Source organism: Podarcis muralis, chromosome 1 (assembly GCF_964188315.1).
Source record: "Podarcis muralis chromosome 1, rPodMur119.hap1.1, whole genome shotgun sequence".
NCBI lineage: Eukaryota > Metazoa > Chordata > Lepidosauria > Squamata > Lacertidae > Podarcis > Podarcis muralis.
The window spans coordinates 99433950-99454027 of record NC_135655.1 but is presented as its reverse complement, the minus strand read 5'-3'; the positions used below and the strand labels follow the sequence as shown (position 1 = coordinate 99454027).

General features: G+C 42.3%; 2 protein-coding genes across 14 annotated transcripts in view; one reads left to right on the top strand and one right to left on the bottom strand.

The window, feature by feature from the left end:
• The window catches only part of QTMAN (queuosine-tRNA mannosyltransferase), a 347554-nt gene that overhangs the window by 320353 nt on the left and 7123 nt on the right, over nt 1–20078 (top strand). For 5 of the 6 annotated variants that reach the window (XR_013394557.1, XR_013394552.1, XR_013394551.1 and 2 more), the window contains 3 exons: nt 7485–7595; nt 9746–9826; nt 13431–13464. The gene's annotated coding sequence lies outside the window, so the exon portion shown is untranslated. The remainder of the gene's footprint in view (nt 1–7484; nt 7596–9745; nt 9827–13430; nt 13465–20078) is intronic. The other variant, XR_013394553.1, reaches the window with a different exon arrangement.
• The window catches only part of ARHGAP15 (Rho GTPase activating protein 15), a 380707-nt gene continuing 372509 nt past the window's right edge, over nt 11881–20078 (bottom strand). For all 8 annotated transcript variants that reach the window (XM_028745310.2, XM_028745307.2, XM_077935836.1 and 5 more), the window contains one exon: nt 11881–13158. In XM_028745310.2, the coding sequence (XP_028601143.2) occupies nt 12975–13158 (184 nt within the window). In that variant the 3' untranslated portion in view covers nt 11881–12974. The remainder of the gene's footprint in view (nt 13159–20078) is intronic.

Genomic DNA, 20078 nt, shown 5'->3' with positions numbered 1-20078 from the left:
AATGATGGTGCTTTCCTGAAATGCTTCAGAGTTTAGCAAGTGAGTCTCCATGCCATTAGCATGGACTATGCACACATATGAATGATGGAAGCCTTACTTATTAAAGAATGTGGATGGAAAGCTGACTTGAACACATCATTGTTGTGCTGGAGACAAGCCATAGTTGCTAGCTAGTGCTGCAAGAAGCCTATGTCTTCTATACAAAACAGCTATGTGTAGCAGCAGCCATCTCCCAGTTCTTCTACTGAAGATTCAACTTGTAATTTTAATTCTAAAAAGAGTCATTGGCTGCAGTCATGCACCCAGATATGCATACTTAAGTCCCATTGATTTCCCATAGAAGTGTGTGCAGCTGGGCATAGGATTGCACTTAAGTGTATTTATTAATAGATTTAAGCAACTGTGTAATTAAAGGGAGAGCTTGCATGGCTTGGTTAAATATAGGCAATGATTTCACTAACATCAATAATACATTGTGAGTAACAAGTGCCAGGTATTATTTTACTATTCAGCCTCATTAACCAAACAAGGGTGGGTTCTTTTGTTTATTTATTTTTTGGCATCTTTGACTTCCTCAGACGGAAAGTCATTAGCAGTGACAATACATAACACACACTGATGAATTGTCTAGTCTTAAGTGGTTGATCCATGAATCAACCTAGATCAGGCTGTTAATTAAAACAACTATAACTAATGGTATAGTTGTTTTAATTAAGAGTCTGATTCTCCACCTGGTTACACCAAACACCTTTGACATTAGCCAGTTTAGCCCCACTGAACTCAAGAGGAGGTGGGGGAAAATGAGGGAGAGAGAGAAACGAACAGTGAAATCTTATGTATGTTTGCTCATAACTAAGTCCTACTGTAGCCCTCAGGTATTCCAAACAGCGATAAAGTGTGCTATCTTGTCCATCTCCCTCACTGTTTCCATCACTTTCAACCTGTAGAACAGAAAATTTGAACCTTTTTGGGTCCATGGCTCCCTTGACCAACTACATTCTTTCTGCAGCACCGCTGTGGGGCTCAGGAGCCCAGTTATGGCACCCCTTGCCTGCAGAGCTGGCAGCCTCTCACCCTCTTTAGAACACCCTCCCTTGTGGAGTGTTCCCTCAGCTCTCCCCTCTCCTTGGAGGTCCTCGGGCAGCCTCTGCTTCAACAAATAGCTGTGCACACCTTTGGGAGGCAGGGAGTGAGAGGGCATCAGAGGAGGGAGGGAGGGAGGGAAAGAGGGACAAAGGCCAGGGTTGCCTCCGGCACCCCTGACCATCATTCAAGGGATCCTAGGGTGCCATGGCACACTGATTGAAAACCACTGCTATAGAAGATGACCGTCAGTAGCGTGGAGCCTTTATACCTGTGGGTGCTCCCCTCCCACCTGCGTAACAGAACCCTATGTAATTGCTGGGTTCTGAAATGTGTGGGCAACGGTACCCACTTCAGGCATTCACCTTCCATGATTTGGAAGGCAACAGAAACAGTGATGGAGGGATGAAGCTAGTGTGTTTGTCCTTGCTTTCTCTCCTCCTCCCTCCCTCCCTCCCTCCCTTTCCTTTTCCCTATTTGGAGTGCCTAAAAAGGCCTAATGTCCAGGGAAGCTTACTTCCGAGCAAGTATTTTTACAGCCAAAGTCAAGTACTATAGTTGACTTGCATTATAGATTGGATTGTTTTTTAAATGATCTTCATCTTTATTACCTTAATGAACAAAATTTGTATACCACTTGCTCAGTTAAAAAACCCCTCCACATATACCTCTAAGTGGTTTACAAAGGACAAATGTATCTTTCTGTATTTAATTTTATTCACGAAACAAAGCATACTGGTAAGGGAGGGTATATATATTTTTCTCTTCCAAGATCCTGATCCTGTACTTTTATCAACTACCGGTATTTGATCTGTGGGCATTTGCGGAAAGTAATACTATAAATAAGTAAATATATTAATGCTATAAATAACTAAAAAGTAATTTCTAGGCTATAAATAACATCAAAAGAACCTTTAAAGGCATAGCAATGGACCAAGCTTTTTTTCTTTTCTTTTTTACAACTATATGAGATATTTGTTTTATTTATTTGTAAAATGTTTATATACCACTACATCATAACAATCATAGTGGTTTACAATATTATCTATACAGTCGTACCTCGGAAGTCAAACAGGAAGTTCCTAAAGCCAATCAGAAGCCGTGGAAGCCCCATCGGACATTCAGCTTCCAAAAGAACATTTGAAAACCGAACATTTGAAAACATTTGAAACACTCACTTCCGGTTTTTGATCGTTCCGGAGCTGGAACATTTGACTCCCAAGGCATTTGGGAGCTGAGGTACGACTGTATATGTAAAAACACATAGAAAATGAAATCAGAGGCCACCCACTATTTATTATGGAAAGATGTATTCTTAATTTCCTTCCTTCCTTCCTTCCTTCCTTCCTTCCTTCCTTCCTTCCTTCCTTCCTTCCTTCCTTCCTTTCTTTTTCTGTACTTGGGAAGCACCTAAGGAGTAAAATAAACAGATTCATTTAAGTAGGAGCCTAGGAAGCTGCCTTATACTCAATCAGATCATAGGTCCATCTAGTTCAGTACTGTCTACACTGACTGCCAGCAGCTCCCCAGGGTTTCAAAGAGGGGAACTTTTCCAAGCCTTCCTGGAGTTCCCAGGGGTTGAACCTGAGACCTTCCTCAGGCAAAGCCAGTGCTCTGCCACTGATCTACTGTTCTTCATCTATATATGTATCCTACATGCCCATATCATATAATAAAGATCATGGGAATTTTTGAACAGAGGTATTCAGGTCTTGGTGTTATTTAAAGACTCCTAATTTTTAATGTGCCTTTGGACTTTATTTAGCTATGCAAGATATCACCATATTCAGTATTTTTTATATATATATAATAAACATGTCTAGTCAAAGAAAGCATTAATGAAGCAATTCCCCAAATAAAACAGCCCATCATATCTGAGTTGCAGCAGAGAGAAAGTGTGGTCTTTGTAGTTTAATCAAGATCACAAGACTTGTTTTGAGCGTCTGTCATCTTTAATTTTACGGCACTTCATTTCAGAGTGGGACTGCCAGGGTCACATGCAATTAAAACACAGGCAAGATTTGTCTTGTGAAATCTTCACATAAAAAGTAATGTGTTACTCTATTTTAACTTTTCTACTGAACTCTGTGAACTCACTAATTACTTTTCCCCCTCTTGTCACCTTTTTGATATGACATGGATTTTACAGAAGAGGGAAGTTTGGAATATTTATCTCCAGCGCGCGCGCACCCCCCCTTTCCCGAATCAAGCATACGATTGAGGATAACAAAATTAAACCCAAGCCGGGGGTGAGGTGGGGGGTGGGAAAAATTGTATATTAGGGTGGGTGGGGGGAAATCTTGAGTATTGCTGCTACCCTTACAAAGGGACTAGTGGATCAAATCCAAGGGAATAACCATTAATCTGCTTAACAAGGGCAGGTAGGAGAAGAATAGCAAGCCGAGGGTTTTATTGAGGCCAATCTCATGAACCCATGCTTAGTCTTTTTTCGGGGGGGGGAGAGACTTCCATGCGGTGGACCATGAAAAGCGATAAAGACCGAGGCCTCTGTGCTTCCTTTATAGCCCGGGCTCAGTTGTTGCTGTGTTGTGGCCATCGGTAAATTGCACAGACCCTTATTAAGCTTATTGATAAGGAGCTTAGGGGAAGTTCCATTCAGTCCGTGGTGCCTGCTCCTTTTTGTTCTCCTTGCCTTCCCAGTGCACAAACCCTCCTCTCTTTGTATGGGGAAGAAACCTTTATGCTCCACCTCAGGATTCTGCACCACTGCTCTCTTCATTTGGCTTGGAGAGGCATGTGGGAACCATAGAGCAGAAAGGAGAGAGGAGCAGAGCTGGCAAAAGAGCAGGGGGCTTATTTATATGTGCCGGAGACACCTGGCGAAGGCCTGCGAAAACAACAGCAACCAGACTTCATGCTTCCCAAGAATCTTTTATATCACTCTCCTTTCCGTACAGCTGGAATCCATGGGGATCAGGGGATTATTTTTGATACCTGTCTAAAAGAGTTATGTCTACCCCGATTTCCACCCCGCCTTTCTAATTAACGGCATTGTATACAGGAAACACTCTCTTTTAATACCTGCATTCTTTCAGTAATAGCCCGGTGAAAGAAAAAGAGAGTGTGGAAAATTTGGTTAGCAATTTGCCCTTTTGAAGTCATCTTGGAGTTTCCAGTCCTAGCAACTGTGACCTGAAAACTGATTACTGTTAAATAGGGGAGAGCCAGGCTGGCAGGGTGGAGAGAATGGCTGGCACTTTGAGCTTCAACAGACAGGACGGGGAAGTCCCCTCCATGTACCTGTTTTTTTGCTGAGGCATAGTGAAAGAGCCCCTTTTTGGACTTCCTTGCATTATCGCAGGTGCTTCCATTTCTAGGTCACCGTCTTCCTAGCAAAGCGCCTCTGTCCCTGCACTCTCTCTTTTAACGTTGCTTTCTTTTGGGTGGTGTGAATACAAGAACTTAATGGTGAGCTATAGATGGAACACATAAAAAATAATACGGTAATTCACAGCCCCAAACAAGAGGCATTAAGGCAGCCTGCCCCAGCCTGCCCCCACCAACTGTTTTGGAGGCCCCAGTTTGCAGGGCCTGTGATCAACAATGATGATAATTGTAGCTGAAATTTTTTGGAGGGTTCCACATGGGATCCCCTAGGTATATATGATGAAAATGATTTAAGAGATGCATCACCCATTGTTGTTGTGTTGTTGTTGCTGCTGCTGTTGCTGTTATTCAATTCAATTTTTATCGTTCTGGCATAGGCTTTGTACACAGTTAAAAATAGACACACTGAATCATGGGAACTTTATGTTTGTTACGGATGCTGGGAATTGTAGCCCTGTGAGAGGTAAACTACAGTACTATGATTTTTTTGAGGGGAAGGGTGCTCTTTAAAGATGCTTTAGATATATGGTGTGTGATGGGAGTTGTAGCCCAGAAGAGCTGGATGGCACCAAGTTGGCTGCATTAAGGAGTGCTACGGAAACGATGTTTGAGGAAACACTCAAAGCCCAGCTTTAAACTGCAGGCTATTCCAAGGGAGGGTGAGATCAATTGCCTCACATCCCTCACCGTAATACCAGGTGAAGTGTTTTCCTTTGCCTGTGTGGTCTGAGCTCAAACCACATGAGCACAAGCACAGGGATTTGCAAGTGCCAGCGATCAGTTGTTCGATGGTGCGTTCTACTTTAGGCAGGAATCCACCTCTTTACCTGTTCCACACCTGACTTTATATATGTCAGAAGATGTTGGGCAGGGGGGGGGGGCGTGTCTTGGGAGAACTATTCTAACGGGTCAGATTTGGAACACAGCTGTGCTTTGTTAACCCCATAGACTAACAGTTCCTCTTTGCGGATTGCAGGTGCTTTCAAATAATATGCTTTCCATATTGCAAATTAGGACCCACTTGTGCAGGCCTATTCCATTCATTTCCTCAAGGTTTTCCCTCTTCCATTTTGTCTTGTCTTGTAGAGGATACACATCAATGCTGTGGATCAGCAACATAACCCCAATGAAAGCTTAAATCTTCATGATCTAAGCAAGGCTGATGGTGAGATCTATGGGTACTACAGTCAACCTGGGTCAGCTATGACACTTCCCCACAAAAAAGGCCAAACAAGCTATCTACAGCACAATACCTCCCACTGCATCCTCCTTCGGTTGCAGGGGTCTAATGTATCTAACAAGGGTGAAGTTGGGGAATTATCACTGAACTTTCTGAACATATAGCCTACTGAAAGATCCCAGCATAACTGGGTAGGGTTGCTTTTCCTCCAATTTCATACTGAACCACTAGATTCAAATTTTCATTTTCACAACAACAGTATGGCAAATTGTCATCTTTTTTGCGCACAGCTGTCTCGGTATTCTCATAATTTGAATGATTCAAGATCACTGTCTGGCAGCGTGAATCACAGCATGCCCCCGTGCCTGCCTCTTTTTCAATTATGTCTAAGAGGAAGACTGCTGGAGACCCATTTTTTCATCTTGCACAGGACCCCAAAAGTGCCAGATCTCATTTCAATATAATATGAGATGGTACGTTGAAGTAGATGTTAACAGGGCACTGAAAGAGACAATCTATGGGGAGAAGATCAGGAATTACAGTGTAGGGCAGACACTTTACTAATGCACTTTTTATGAACACAGAATTAGCATCACAAACAGAGGCCCGGTGTTTAACATATTGATCCCAATTTTATTGTTATCTGCACACCTACACACCGGATCAACATATTATTTTGCACTTTTTTTAAAAAAAAACCCCACACAAGCATGTGGGAGATCATGTTTTAGGCTAAAGAGAGAATGCACACAAGTTACAGAATAAGGATTAAAGTTTGATCCGATCTATGTATACTCAGAGTTAAATCTCATTGTGCTCCATGGTAATTGTTCCCATTGTACATACAATTTCAGCCTGGCTGCAGTTTTGTGCATGTTCACTTGGGAGTTAGCTCATTGGGTTCAGTGGGTCTTACTTCTGAGTAAACCAAAGGCCAGTTGTAACCTCTTCCCAAAAAAAGGGGGGAGGCCTCATGCAGTCTTTTAAACAGCTCAGGACTGCAATACTACAAGGACCGCCTCTTCTCATGTGAACCAATATGGACCCCGTGACCATCATCTGAGGTCCTTCTTCATATGCCCCTTCCACGGGACCCAGAGGGTGTCAACATGAGAATGGCCTTTTCTGTGGTGGCTCCCTGCTGGTAGAGTGTTCTCCCCAGGGAGGCCCACCTGACACCTTTGTTACATAGCTTTAGACGCCAGGTGAAAGCATTTCTCTATAACCAGGCCTTTGGCTAATTAAACTATATATGGCCTTTTAAACAGTGTGTGTGGTGGTCATGTTGTTACGTATTTATGTGTTTTTATATTGTAAACCGCCCTGTGATCAGAAGAAGGGCAGTATATAAATTTAATTGATAAAAGAAATAAAAAATAAGTGCCCCATGTCCAGTCCCCATATCATTCCCCCTTGAAAAATGCACCAAATGTAGCCTTGTCTAGCTGATGGCTATACTTTGGTAACCTTTACCAATTCCTTTAAAATAAAATAAAAATGCCGTCAGGATTTAGGCTCAACTTGCCATTTGTTTGAATGAGTGTGCCCATTTCAGTGCCTTAAAACATTAGGGAAGGGATGTGTAGCTTAGTGGTAGAGCAAGTGAAATGCGAATGGAGTGGGCAAGTTTCAGTTCTTGGCGTTCCCAGTTAAAATAATTGGGGATGGAATTGGTAAGCAATGGGGAATCTCTGACCCATGGGGACTAATGCAGCCTATGAGGTCTCTAGATCTGCCCTGTCTCCCCAGGCCCCACCCCCCTTAGAGTTCACCTGGCTAGATTAAGTGTGGGAAGGGGAGCTGTCACATTTGAAATGATCAAACTTGAGAATTAGAACAACACTCAGCCTCTTTCTGTTGTTATCTTTAACAGGCAAATGTTAGCCGCGTCCCCAGCATTTGAAAAATGCAGCTGATACGGATGCTGAAGTGAAAATAGAAGCTGAAATGCATTTTTGTACCGTTGCTGGAAGCCTGCAACACGGTATGGCTCTACTAAGTGCTTTTGTCTTTATATTGGGGGCTGGGGCTGCACCTAAGAGTCTGCAGGTTGCCCTATTCCAATGGAAGCAGCAGATATATGCATGCAGAGGAATGCACATGTAGATCGGCAGTACAAAATTAATTAGGCAGCACTTAAGAGTGGCATTTGGCCTCTGACACCCATCAGAAAAGAATTTTCTGGACCACAGCAATTGACTCCAAAACATGGTTCTATGAGAAATAAGAAAGGAAACCATTTATTAATAAAACATTCATTGCGCCACGGGATAAGAGATCTTTCTTTATTGTTTAGCTGGCTCATTTATTGTTGATGTCTTTCTCACTCACCCAAACACACACACACACACACACACACACACACACACACCGCTGAATATGCAGAGTACCTCTAAAGTCCTTTTGCATTTTTAATAAGGGTTGGGGTTTTTTTATATATATAAAAAGATACTAGTGCAAGAAGATGAAATCGTAAGCTGGCATAAATACTTTATAGCACTATGGTTTCAGAAAGGAAAGCTCACTGGGATTGTGGTTAAAAAGAAAAGCAGTTTGGGGACAGAACATATACCTGTGCTGTGTTGAAGGTGTCTTCCAGTATATTTATATTTCCCTCTCGGCTTCTGTAATTTAGGTAAATGAGTCCTAACTAGTAGTGTTTGAGTGGAGAAGGATAACGTATTGCAGTGTGGGCTCACCCTTTTCCATCAATAAACAAATAGGAACATAGGAAACTGCCTTCCTGGTATCCATCCAGCTGCCTTTGAAGAGTGCTCAAAAAATTCAACTGTCTCAAAGAGCTGCAGCCAAATGGTTGACTGTGGCTGGTTATAGGGAACATATGACTCCCTTATGTTCCTATGGGCCTTGAAAACATTTTCTCCTTTGTTTTAGGGTGTGATCAGCTCACCCTCCCATAAGCTACATAGCCTAAGCCATGTGTGGTTCTCTACAACACCGAGAGCAACATCTTTGGCTGGGTGCTCCCCCTAAAGAAAGGTCAACAAATTCTGGCACCTCTTTTTCTAGAAAATAAGCCCTGGAGAAGAGCAATGGAAGAACATGGGCCAAAACTAAGAAAGAAGCCCTGATCCAGACCCACGGGCAGATTGACAAAATGGCAGAAAGAATGCGGGTTGATGAATTGCCCTCTGTTTTAACGCTCAAAATGTCTGTGGGCTATTGTTTTGTCTCTGCCACTGAAATAGTTTCATGAATCATTATTGAAAGCAAGGGGGCCCATTGCATTTACTGCTGCATTTTAAGGGAAATGAAAGGGTGGTAAGAACTGCTTCACATTAAATAACCTGAAAACTGTGCCTTGTAAGCAAGGAGTGATGATTCTAAATCCACGTTAGTGGCTGCGAAAGTAGAACCAGAGGAAAGAAATGGGATGGGATGGGGAAGATAAGTTAGTGATCTTAAGGAGGCTCGGGGTTATAACAACCAGCGAAGCTTCCTTCCTTGATATCAATAAGCTTTAGAACATAGAGGGATTTAACATATAAAGGTAATAAGTTACACTTGCTAGAGTAGGATTAAAAATGTATGAGATATAAACCTTCCTTCATGCTTAAGGCTACTTCATGTTGAGACAAGATTATCATGTGGCTGGAGTTTGGATGAAACACCCCCATTGGGCACTTGATGAAGAATCACACCTTTGCATCAAGGCAATGTTTTCACATAGAGGGGGAAGAGAGCGGGGAGAGAAAGAAGCAGCAGACAGGAGCATTAAGTCATGTGGCTTTCTCAAGGAGCCACTTGTGCTCTTGATGGCTGTGAAGATAACATGCTTCACTACACAGTACAATACTAATCATATGTACTATCATAACAGTACTAGACCAAATAGCAATCCTAACTATAATATCACATATTTAATTAGTGCAGGGATGTAAACTGCTACTTTTGTCTCATTAGCAGAACTGTAGGCTCAATCCTGCCTGCAGTTATCTAAGCAACTCCCAATAGCTAATGAGAAGTAGAGAAGAGGAGCAAGTTCACAGACAATAGTTTTTGTTAGTGCAAAGGGGAAAGAACAAACACAAAAGCATTTCTGCACAATCAACATTTCTGCATATGAAACCCAATTGTAAAATTACTTATTACCCAGGGCTTTTTTCCTCCCAGCTGGAACTTGCCGGAACTCAGTTCCATCACTTCTCAGGCGGGTGCTGTTGCCATTATAAGAGAGCAAGGGAGACGTTCACGGTAAGTTCTGACACCTCTTTTTCTAGAAAAATAGCAGTGTTATTATCCATTAGCATTTTAGACCACATGTTTTGTTTGGTGCACAAAAGGTGGACGTCGTTATGGGTAGGTGGTTTACTATATTCTAGCCATGTAAGACGTAGAGTCTGTCTGTCTGTCTGTCTGTCTGTCTGTCTGTCTGTCTGTCTGTCTCTCTCTCTCTCTCTCTCTCTCTCTCTCTTGGGAGCCAGTGTGGTGTAGTGGTTAAGAGTGGTGGACTCATAATCTGGTGAACCGGGTTTGCGTCTCCGCTCCTCCACATGCAGCTGCTGGGTGACCTTGGGCTAGTCACACTTCTCTGAAGTCTCTCAGCCCCACTCACCTCACAGAGTGTTTGTTGTGGAGGAGGAAGGGAAAGGAGAATGTTAGCCGCTTTGAGACTCCTTCGGGTAGTGATAAAGCAGGATATCAAATCCAAACTACTACTCCTCCTCCTCCTCTTCTTCTTCTTCTTCTTCTTCTTCTTCTTCTTCTTCTTCTTCTTCTTCTTCTCTCTCTCTCTCTCTCTCTCTCTCTCTCTCTCACACACACACACACACACACACACACACACACACCTTCCATCCAGACAAGCAGGATATATTATTACAATTCAAGAACACCTTCTAGCCAGGCATGGAGCATGGCCAGTGCATGGTGTGGCCTGGGAGGAAGAGATGTGGCCTGAGGAGAGTGCCAAGGGCCAGACAGAGGCCTGTAAGGCTGCATGCTAGGAAGACAGGTGCCACCTCCTTTTTCTGTACTGTATGATTATGCCCTAAGAATGCCAATCTTTCTGGCCAGTTCACATTTTACAAACACTGAATGAAAGTTGTTGCAATAAGTTAGGGGGATGTACTGAATCAAATGACTATTTTTTTTGGGGGGGGGGGGGACCACCTTCTTCTTCTTCTTCGGCCCAGTGACTGGAGAGCACTTACCCTGCCAAGGACACACCCCCCCACACACACACTGGTATGCCTGTAGATGCTGGTGGTGGTGTGCCAATGATAAGGTCAGAAATGAAGCACTTTGAGGGCAGGCATGAGTACATCATGGATGCACAGAGTCTCCCATGACAGTCTGTGCTTGCCCCGGCTTCTCCCCTCACCTCAATAGGATGTCTCTCTTTTAGCCATGCTTTATGTCAGCCCAAGATTCAATTTCTGGCATGAGCACTGCAGTTCGGCTGATATTCTGAACATTCTTATATCCAATTCTTTCTGATTTAATTCCTGTCCGGGCGGGAAATGGAAGTTCAGTGAGTCTGTACACACTTTTTGGACACAATATTATTAGTTTGTCTTGTAAACTGCTTTGAGGGTTGGTTCCCACCCCCACCCCTTTCAATCAAGCAGTATATAAATTTTATGACCTATGTACAAATAAATAGGTAATTTAACAACCTCTTGGGGTCAGAATCTGATTCCAGCCACAAAATCACCCCCTCCCTCTAGTCGATACTAAACGTTGCCAAGAATGACAGAACCATCCACATGTTCAGCAAGAAGGTAATCATGCCATGCATCACCAACCCTGAGACATCTTACAACTGGACATGTGTATCCTAAAGTTTTACTTCTTTCTCTTAAATTGTTCTGACTGGCTCCTGCTTGGTGTCTCTTTCTTCATTCTCACCGTTCTGTACTAACGTTGTGGTTGCTTCAGCAATAGCTTAGTCCCTTTTCACTTGTGGATTCTGCATATCTTACCCATTAATCCTGGTGCTTGTAGTTGTTTAATGAAGCAGCAGCATCCTTGTACATTTATTTTCCTTGATGATCATTTTAAAGCACAGCTTCAACTGCTTAACAACATAGTAGGCTGAGAAACGGTGTTGAACAATGACATTGTAATTCCTGACTATTAGATTTGATACTTGAGACATATCTCTCATACACAGCAGATTTATGCATTAATCCTATATTTGGGGGGGTTTAATTGCTCAAAATATTTGCTTCTCGATCTGCATTTTCACACATTTTATTTACATGGTTTATTTTTCATTTTATGAACAAATCGATAGCCAGGCGGACTCTTTTACCACACTGGATTAGTTTTATTTATTCTCTTTGAACTTGATTAAAAAGCTGTCAAACATAAGTCTACATTTTATCAGCAGAATACTTTTACAAAACAGGGTAGGGGATGTGTATAGCTGGAAACATACATTTCAGAATAAAACAATATTTGATATATTCTAGACAGTTACCCTTTTGTTTATCCATGACAACTGAAACTAACCATCAAATGTATAAATTGATTCAAGTCTAGCCAAGTAATCCTAAGGGCATATGAAAAGGCTTTAAAAAAAGTTCTTTCTAGATGAATTTAATGCAGTTCACCAATAAAGCATCTTCGGGAGCATAATAAAAATTTCTACAAAACATGACATAGCTGGGGAAAGAGCAAAGTCGGATAAAGTGTTGGAAAATTCAAAATGGATGTTGCATTCAAAATGAGCAATTGGGTAACTTGATGCACTGCTGCTGTTGCATTTGAAACAACGAGGCTCAGGGATTAATTTCATTCTTAAGTTTGCAAATGAAACATTTACAGCACCCCAACCTATGATGATTTAGGCTGAGTTTTTGTTATAGGCCTGTGTGAAAATCTATGACCATGTTTTGAACCTGTAGCTTTCATCATTCAACGTGATCATTTTCCACACAAAATTATTTTACGTGTACATACCTGTTATTAAGTAATAGACTGCACTACACCAATTTAATTGTTCCAAAAGCCAATTTAAACCCATTAACCTCCCACCCTGCTTGTCTAGGAGTGCCATTGCACATGCCTCTAAGCTATCTTTCATCTGGATTTGGCAAAATTGTCAAATCCCAGCTGTAAAATGAAGGCATGCAAAATGGCAAAGCCCTGGGGGCGGAGTGCTGGCAGAGAATGATTCATTCAAAGGGTTAATGCTGAGTACATATAAGCAAATATTGACAATGTATTTTTATTCCAATGTTTGGAAATTTAAAGACAAAATTGTCATTAAGTTTTCACAAAACGAGGCATCTGTCACTTGAGGGGAAAAGAAATGTTTCAGAAAGATGTTTACAGAAATGTAAAAATATTAGATTCAAAGACAGATGTGAATATATTCAGTAACACTCCCTGTCTGTCAGTCTTTCTCGCAGTTGAAGATCTTGGTGTACTCGCTTAACATTAGCTCCACAATCTGGTTTTGGTATAGCATGTTCACTGCCATGGAGCCTGTCTCTTTTTCAGGCCGAAGGAGCGTCGGTCCAAAAACAATCCCCAAACTCTGCTGTGACATAAGATTCACGTTCTCCTTGGCTGCTATCCTGGTGGCAAAAAAAGAAAGGAATTGGTTAAAAAATGAATTCAACTAAAAGAAAAAAGAACTTCACTAAACAGAAAATGTAGTGGCGCTCTCATTTTTCAGTGGTGCTTCAATTATAACTAAAATCTTGATTTAATTATTAGAGAGAATGAAATAGAAGTGAGAAAAAAAATGAAATGTTGGCAATAAGATGAAAAAGGTCCATCTTATGGTGGAAATGATATTTTTGGATCCAAGATAGTGGATAAACTGTATATTATTTCCTCTTAACAGGCACTGGAGCCCTTTCTTCGTATTCTCCTTGGTGGTATGTTGAAACACATTTCTTCTCCTTAATGTCCTTCATGTTCTTTCTCCTGTGGGAGCAGATCTGCAATATTACCGTATTTTTCGCTGCATAAGACACACCTAGTTTTTAGAAGGGGAAAGCAATAAAAAAAAAAATTCTGTGCAGAGCATGTAAGCGTCTCTCTTTTCTTGCTCCCGCCCGTCCCTCCTCCCACTTCGCTGGGAAGCCAGCAGAACAAGAGGCACTGCACAGCTCTTGCTCTGCTGGCTTCAGCAGAGCAGTGCAGTGCAGCACCTCTTGTTCTGCTGGCTTCCCAGCAAAGCGGGAGGAGGAACCGAAGGGAGCCCTTACACAGAGCCCCTTCTGTCCCTCATCTCGTTTCACTGAGAAGCCAGCAGAGCAAGAGTGATAGCTGCGCAGCGGCTCTTGCTCTGCTGGCTTCACACCAAGCGACGGACGGGAGCCATGGCTCCGGCTGCGGAGGCATCCCTTTGCTGCCCAGTGCATTCGCTCCATAAGACACACAGACATTTCCCCTTACTTTTTAGGAGGAAAAAAGGGTGTCATATGGAGTGAAAAATACGGTAGGCATTGTCTAGACCAGTGTTTCCCAACCTTGTGCCACCAGCAGTTTTTGGACTACAATTCCCATCATCCCTTGCCACTGGTCTTGCTAGTCAGGGATGATGGGAGTTGTAGTTCAAAAACAGCTGGAGGCACAAGGTTGGGAAACACTGGTCTAGACATGACTTATGACCACATGCTGGTTTATAAACCAACATCAAGCCAGAGCTTTAATCCAGAGCCACTTCTTCATGTCCCCGATCTTCGCCTCTACTAGCCACCTTTCATAAAGAGCCTGAAGCTGCAGGTGGACTGGGCCCAGCCCTGCACCGAGATCAGATGGAGTGGGAGCTGCAGGGCAAACATAGTTTTACTGCCGAAGGGGATGCCACCCACCCAGCACAGAGCTGCAAAAGGTGGGTCCCAAAACCAGGATGTACATCTTCCCAGATGTGCTCCTGCATGAGTCATGTGACTCATGGAACCAAAAAGAAACACTTTCTTTTCAGGGCGAGATTGCAGCACCTGAAATGGCTGCCATACTCTCTCACACACAAAAACGGGAATCCTGGTTTTTACTGGGATACTTGTGGGCTATGGAATTGTAATTGTTTCAATGAATTCATTGTTAGAGTTATTTGTATGTTATCTGTGTTTGATATTACAGTGTTTACAACGGTTTACCCCCACAGTGCTGTTGGTATTATTGTGAGCTGCCTTGAGCTCAACATTTGTTGTTGGAAAACAGTAATACAAATATTAAATCACCAGGTGTTGAGGGAATGATTGTCGTAGTGTTACTGATGTACCCCCACCCCCATGTGGCCACAGGAGTGACAGTAACACAACTCACTGCCATCTTCGCTTGGCCTCCTGGGAGATATTTTAACATTGGGTGAGTAACAGTGTTTCTTTCGAATGAGATTGCATTCTGTGTAAATTAAGATGGTGGTAGGGCTTGACTCCCATCAAAAGTACCACTGCTCACCCACTACTAAAACGCCATCCTGGGCCCCACGTGGTGCTAGGTTTGGCCTGTATGGCTTACTACCCAATGAGTGTTCCAAAATTCATGTAGAGTGCTAAATTCAATGTGGGGCTGGGCTTCTAGATGGTGTTTTGAGCCCAGTATGCTATTTGCAGTCAGGTTGTCTTCTAGGTGATGCAATATGACCATTACAGTGTCACAGAATTTTTCTTTTCTTTTTACATTCTCCACTTGAAAAGTGTTAACATTTGAATTGGCCCCAAACAGCAATAACTTACAGTGTGAATGATTGCTGATAAACGATTGTTAGCACAGTTCAAGCAGCAAGGCTTTCAAGAGTTCTCAAGACAAAAAGCAAGACAATTCTGTTTAAATGATAGGGTTTTAAAGACAACCTTCAGTAATGCAACCTAAGACATTTTGGACACCCTTACATTTCTAACTAAGAGCTGACCGCTCAGTTTTATTTCTCATCCATTCTGCATGTGGTACAAGAAACATGCCCTCCCCTACAAATTTCTCTGCAAGGCATCTTATTGAAGAGACATCATAAATGGACACTTTTCAAACAAAAATTCCAGAGAAATCAGTATAGCTACCACCTTGCAGCAAGTCAGGGAGGGCCTGGCCTTTAGATTCACCAGCTGCTTATGAACTGCACTCCACACTATGACAGTGCCATTCTAATACGTCTGTCACGCTCCACTGAGCAGCTTCAACTTCATATAGAGATGTTTTATTTAAACTATGTATGTAAGGTTGCTGGAGTTGAAAGAGTTTACTACAAAAATGTTATGAATGCACATATATCACTAGCAAAGAATGGGCCTAAGGCTGCAATGCTATGCACTCTTACCAGGGAGTAACTCCCATTGAACTCTGTTGGTCTTACACTGTAAATGTAAGCATAAACTATTCCACTGAAAGGCTTTATTTTAATGACACTTCTTGATCTTTAAAAATAATTTATTGTTCTACTAAGGGAACACGGATGACAAATGGTATCTACAAGATGGCAACCTGCAACTGTATGTTTCTGCTAACCTACCAGAAAGGCTGTATAAAAGATAGGTTTCTTTCTGCCCTGAACTGTTTTCTAGTTTAGAAGCTGCTGCAAAATGGCAATAGAAGAAGGGGGAAGAGGAAAAGAATGATGTATCATCTGTTCCATGCCTTAGAGAAAGGTCTCTTATCAAATCAGTGGGTGGGGTCATGTAGTGAGCACTGCCTTGTGATGGAAGCCTGCCAGTCTTCCAGTTTACCACATTCCCTCAACGCACGAACTCATTTAAGGCTTAAAAAAAAATTAAAAATCAGTAATGCTTCCTATTTATATGTGACTTTTACTAGAGTACAGTCTCATGCCTGTAGCCTTGGTGTCCATTGCAAAAAACACACTCCATATGGCACTAATCAGACGGGCTTAATTAATAGTTTCTTAAAATATAACATCTTTATCATAAATGAAATGGAGGCTTCACAAGCGATTGTGTGGAGTATGGTAATATTAACTCTGCTCTGCTAATCCGGGCACAGGTTGAAGATGTAACCAATTGTACTTTTTGTACTTTCCAATTTGGGGGCAGGGGAAGTGCGTACTACTCCTGTGTAGTGCAGGGATGTTTATTACAGTCAACTAACCATTAATACAAAATCACGGGCTTGGTAAAAAAGACTAAAGAACTGACAATCGTAATAGATCTGAGGGAGATGCTAATGTTTTAAAATATTGGCACCACCAAGAAAAATTCTCAACAGGGGTTTCAAAGAACCACCTGAAAACTGTTTTACAAGAAGACAAGATTATATATTTTCTTACTTAAGACATGCACAACCATTTTCACCTCAGTGGGATTACAGGTACAATACCTAGCTTAAAAAGGATGTATAGCAAGGAATAGCAACTGGGATGTCCCAAAGTTCAGTCCTTCTGGATTTCAGTGCTGCAGGAAATTTCCAAAATAACGAAACAGGTAATAGAAGCAACTCCAGAACTAGACCTATCTTCCACGACAACAACACACACACAAACATGACTAGGAACTCATAAGTCACTTACTTGCATCAGCTAGAACAAATGTTAACCAGACACTGGGGTAAAAGGTAAAGGTAAAAGACCCCTGGATGGTTAAGTCCAATCAAAGATGACTATGGGGTTGTGGCACTCATCTCACTTTCAGGCTGAGGGAGCCAGTGTTTGTCTACAGACCACTGTCACGGAAACACCGTTTACCTTCCTGCCTATTTATCTACTTGCACTGGAGTGCTTTCGAACTGCTAGGTTGGCAGGAGCTGGGACAGAGCAACAGGAGCTCACTCCGTCACAGAGATTCAAACCACCGACCTTCTGATCAGCAAGCCCAAGAGGCTCAGTGGTTTAGACCACAATGCCACCTGAGTCCCTGCAGACACTAAAAAGACCTATCAGGAGGGAACATAGACCACTGGTATGAAAATGTAAGGGGAAACCGCCCTACTAGAAAAGTTAACCAACAAACTCAAACTAGCACAGGAACAAGCAGAGGAGGACACCTTCACCCTGGTATGGTTTCCCCTTTATCACATGCACAACAGGAAAATGACCTATTCAGCTTACAAATCAATATGGCTAAGCTGACCCAACAACCTACTCCCCCTACACACAAACAAGCCACACTGCAATTAACTGAATGAAACCAACCAAGCTCAGGACACCCTAACCTCTCAAATTATCTATAAAAATAAATAAAACCCTAAAGGACCTACCTATGTGATGCTGACACAAACACCAACACTAATAATAGGCAATAAAATGAAAGAACAATATCCCATTTCTTTCCCCCCAAATGCAAGATGTCTATGACAAAAGTGTCTCAAACAGTCTATGAATTGAAAGTGGAAACAATATGTGTACTTTTCCCTGTTTCTCGTGTAACACAAAAAACTTTAATAATAAACACTATTTTCTAAAAAACAGAATGTATAACAAATCTGCCATGTGAAAATCTGAATGTGTCTCCCCGCCACCCCATCTTGGGGACATGAGGGAAGCTGTACATGAACCTGCTGGTATCAGACCTACCTGCCACCTGAGGTATGTCAGGTGAAAAGAGAGGCCTTTTGTGTTGTGATATCCAAAACAAGACTTGCAATGCCCTCTCATAAGAATGTTGACTCCCCCTTCCACTTCATGGCTGTATAGCAGAAATCTCTTATACTTTAAGGAATGATTTTTTAAGCTATCACTGAATATTACAGCATCAACTTCCTGGCAAGTTCACCTTGATGGATTTGGGTTCACAAATATCTCACCCACTCATACAACCATTGGGCACCCCATAGTTGCAGGGAGGAAATGGCATAAGAAGAAGGAGGAGGAAGAAGAAGAAGAAGAAGAGGAGGAGGAGGAGGAGGAGGAGGAGGAGGAGGAGGAGGAGGAGGAGGAGTTTGGATTTGATATCCCACTTTATCACTACCCGAAGGAGTCTCAAAGCGGCTAACCATCTTCTTTCCCTTCCTCCCCCACAACAAACCCCCTGTGAGCTGAGTGGGGCTGAGAGACTTCAGAGAAGTGTGACAGCCCAAGGTCACCCAGCAGCTGCATGTGGAGGAGCGGGGAAGCAAACCCGGTTCACCAGCTTACAAGTCCACTGCTTTTAACCACTATACCACACTGCCTTGTCAACCTACGATGAACCATTCATCATCATTAGCTGTGAAGATTTCAACTCCTTTAGCCAACACATGGCTAAAACCTGAATTCTGCACATAGCAGGAGGCCTAGATAATCAGTTTCCTCCTTAAGTGGAAGTCTTTATTATGGCCAAGTTCCGAAATGGTCATTTACTCTAATCTAAATGGTTATACTGTCCTGACCAGAATCACCAGAGGCAAGTGGTCCACATGAGAGGCCCCGTCTTATATACACACCAAACTAAAGAGGATGGTAGACTAGATCCTTTTCCCGTGAAATACAAATTTTCTAACTGCAAAGTGTTTTATAATGCAGGGGAGGGGCTTCAGTCATTTGATTTTCATCTCCTTATGAAGTAATGCAGTCTACAGTAGGGCACAAATAGAGCCCTTCAATATATTTGATACCATATATTTAGTTTGTTCTTCAATCCAGTGAGATACTTTGCCACCTCAACTTTTCCTGGGGAGATCATCTAAGACCTCTAGCTTGCCAGGCACCATCTCCACTGGAGGCATTTATTATGCTCTGTATACTTAACAATGTTCCATATTAGCCTGCCACTGCTAGACATATCTACATGCACATAAGTATTTTAGAAGTTCTTACCCTCTACTTGGACTTTTGTTTTATTTATTTAAAAGAGTTTTAAGTCTAGTTTCCGAGGACGGCTTCCATATGAAAATGCAAAACAACAACAAATATACAGTGGTACCTCGGGTTAAGTACTTAATTTGTTCCAGAGGTCCATTCTTAACCTGAAACTGTTCTTAACATGAAGCACCACTTTAGCTAACAGGGCCTCCCACTGCCGCCACGCCGCCGGAGCCCGATTTCTGTCCTCATCCTGAAGCAAATTTCTTAACTTGAAGCACTATTTCTGGATTAGCGGAGTCTGTAACCTGAAGCGTATGTAACCTGAGGTACCACTGAAATACCATTTAAGACACGTTAATCCTTGAAGACCTTGCAGCTGATTAAAACCTTAAAGGACTGCAGCAATTTTTTACTGAAAAGCTATATGAAATAGAGTCACCATTAATGGCCACTTCAAGGCCTGCAAAGAAAAAGCCATCTGCACATTACATCTGCGTGGGAGAGAGTTCCATAGTCACGGTGGGGCCACTGATAACAAGGCCCCGTTGCTCAAGTCCCCACTCTCACCTTTCTGGAGTGCGAAAATCATGACTTTTCCTTCCTCTGCTACTTTTAACACAGGTATGGTAGTTGCCCCAGAAATTATGAGTGAGGAGGAAGACATACAAGTTTCTGACAAACACACAAAGGATTTGATTTTGAGTGGTAAGAGTAAACATGTTACTTTTGCTGTCTGTCTTGGACCAGCAGAGAGTAAAGGAAAGAATAAAATGAAAAGACTGAACCATTAGTAGAGCAAAGCAAATGTTG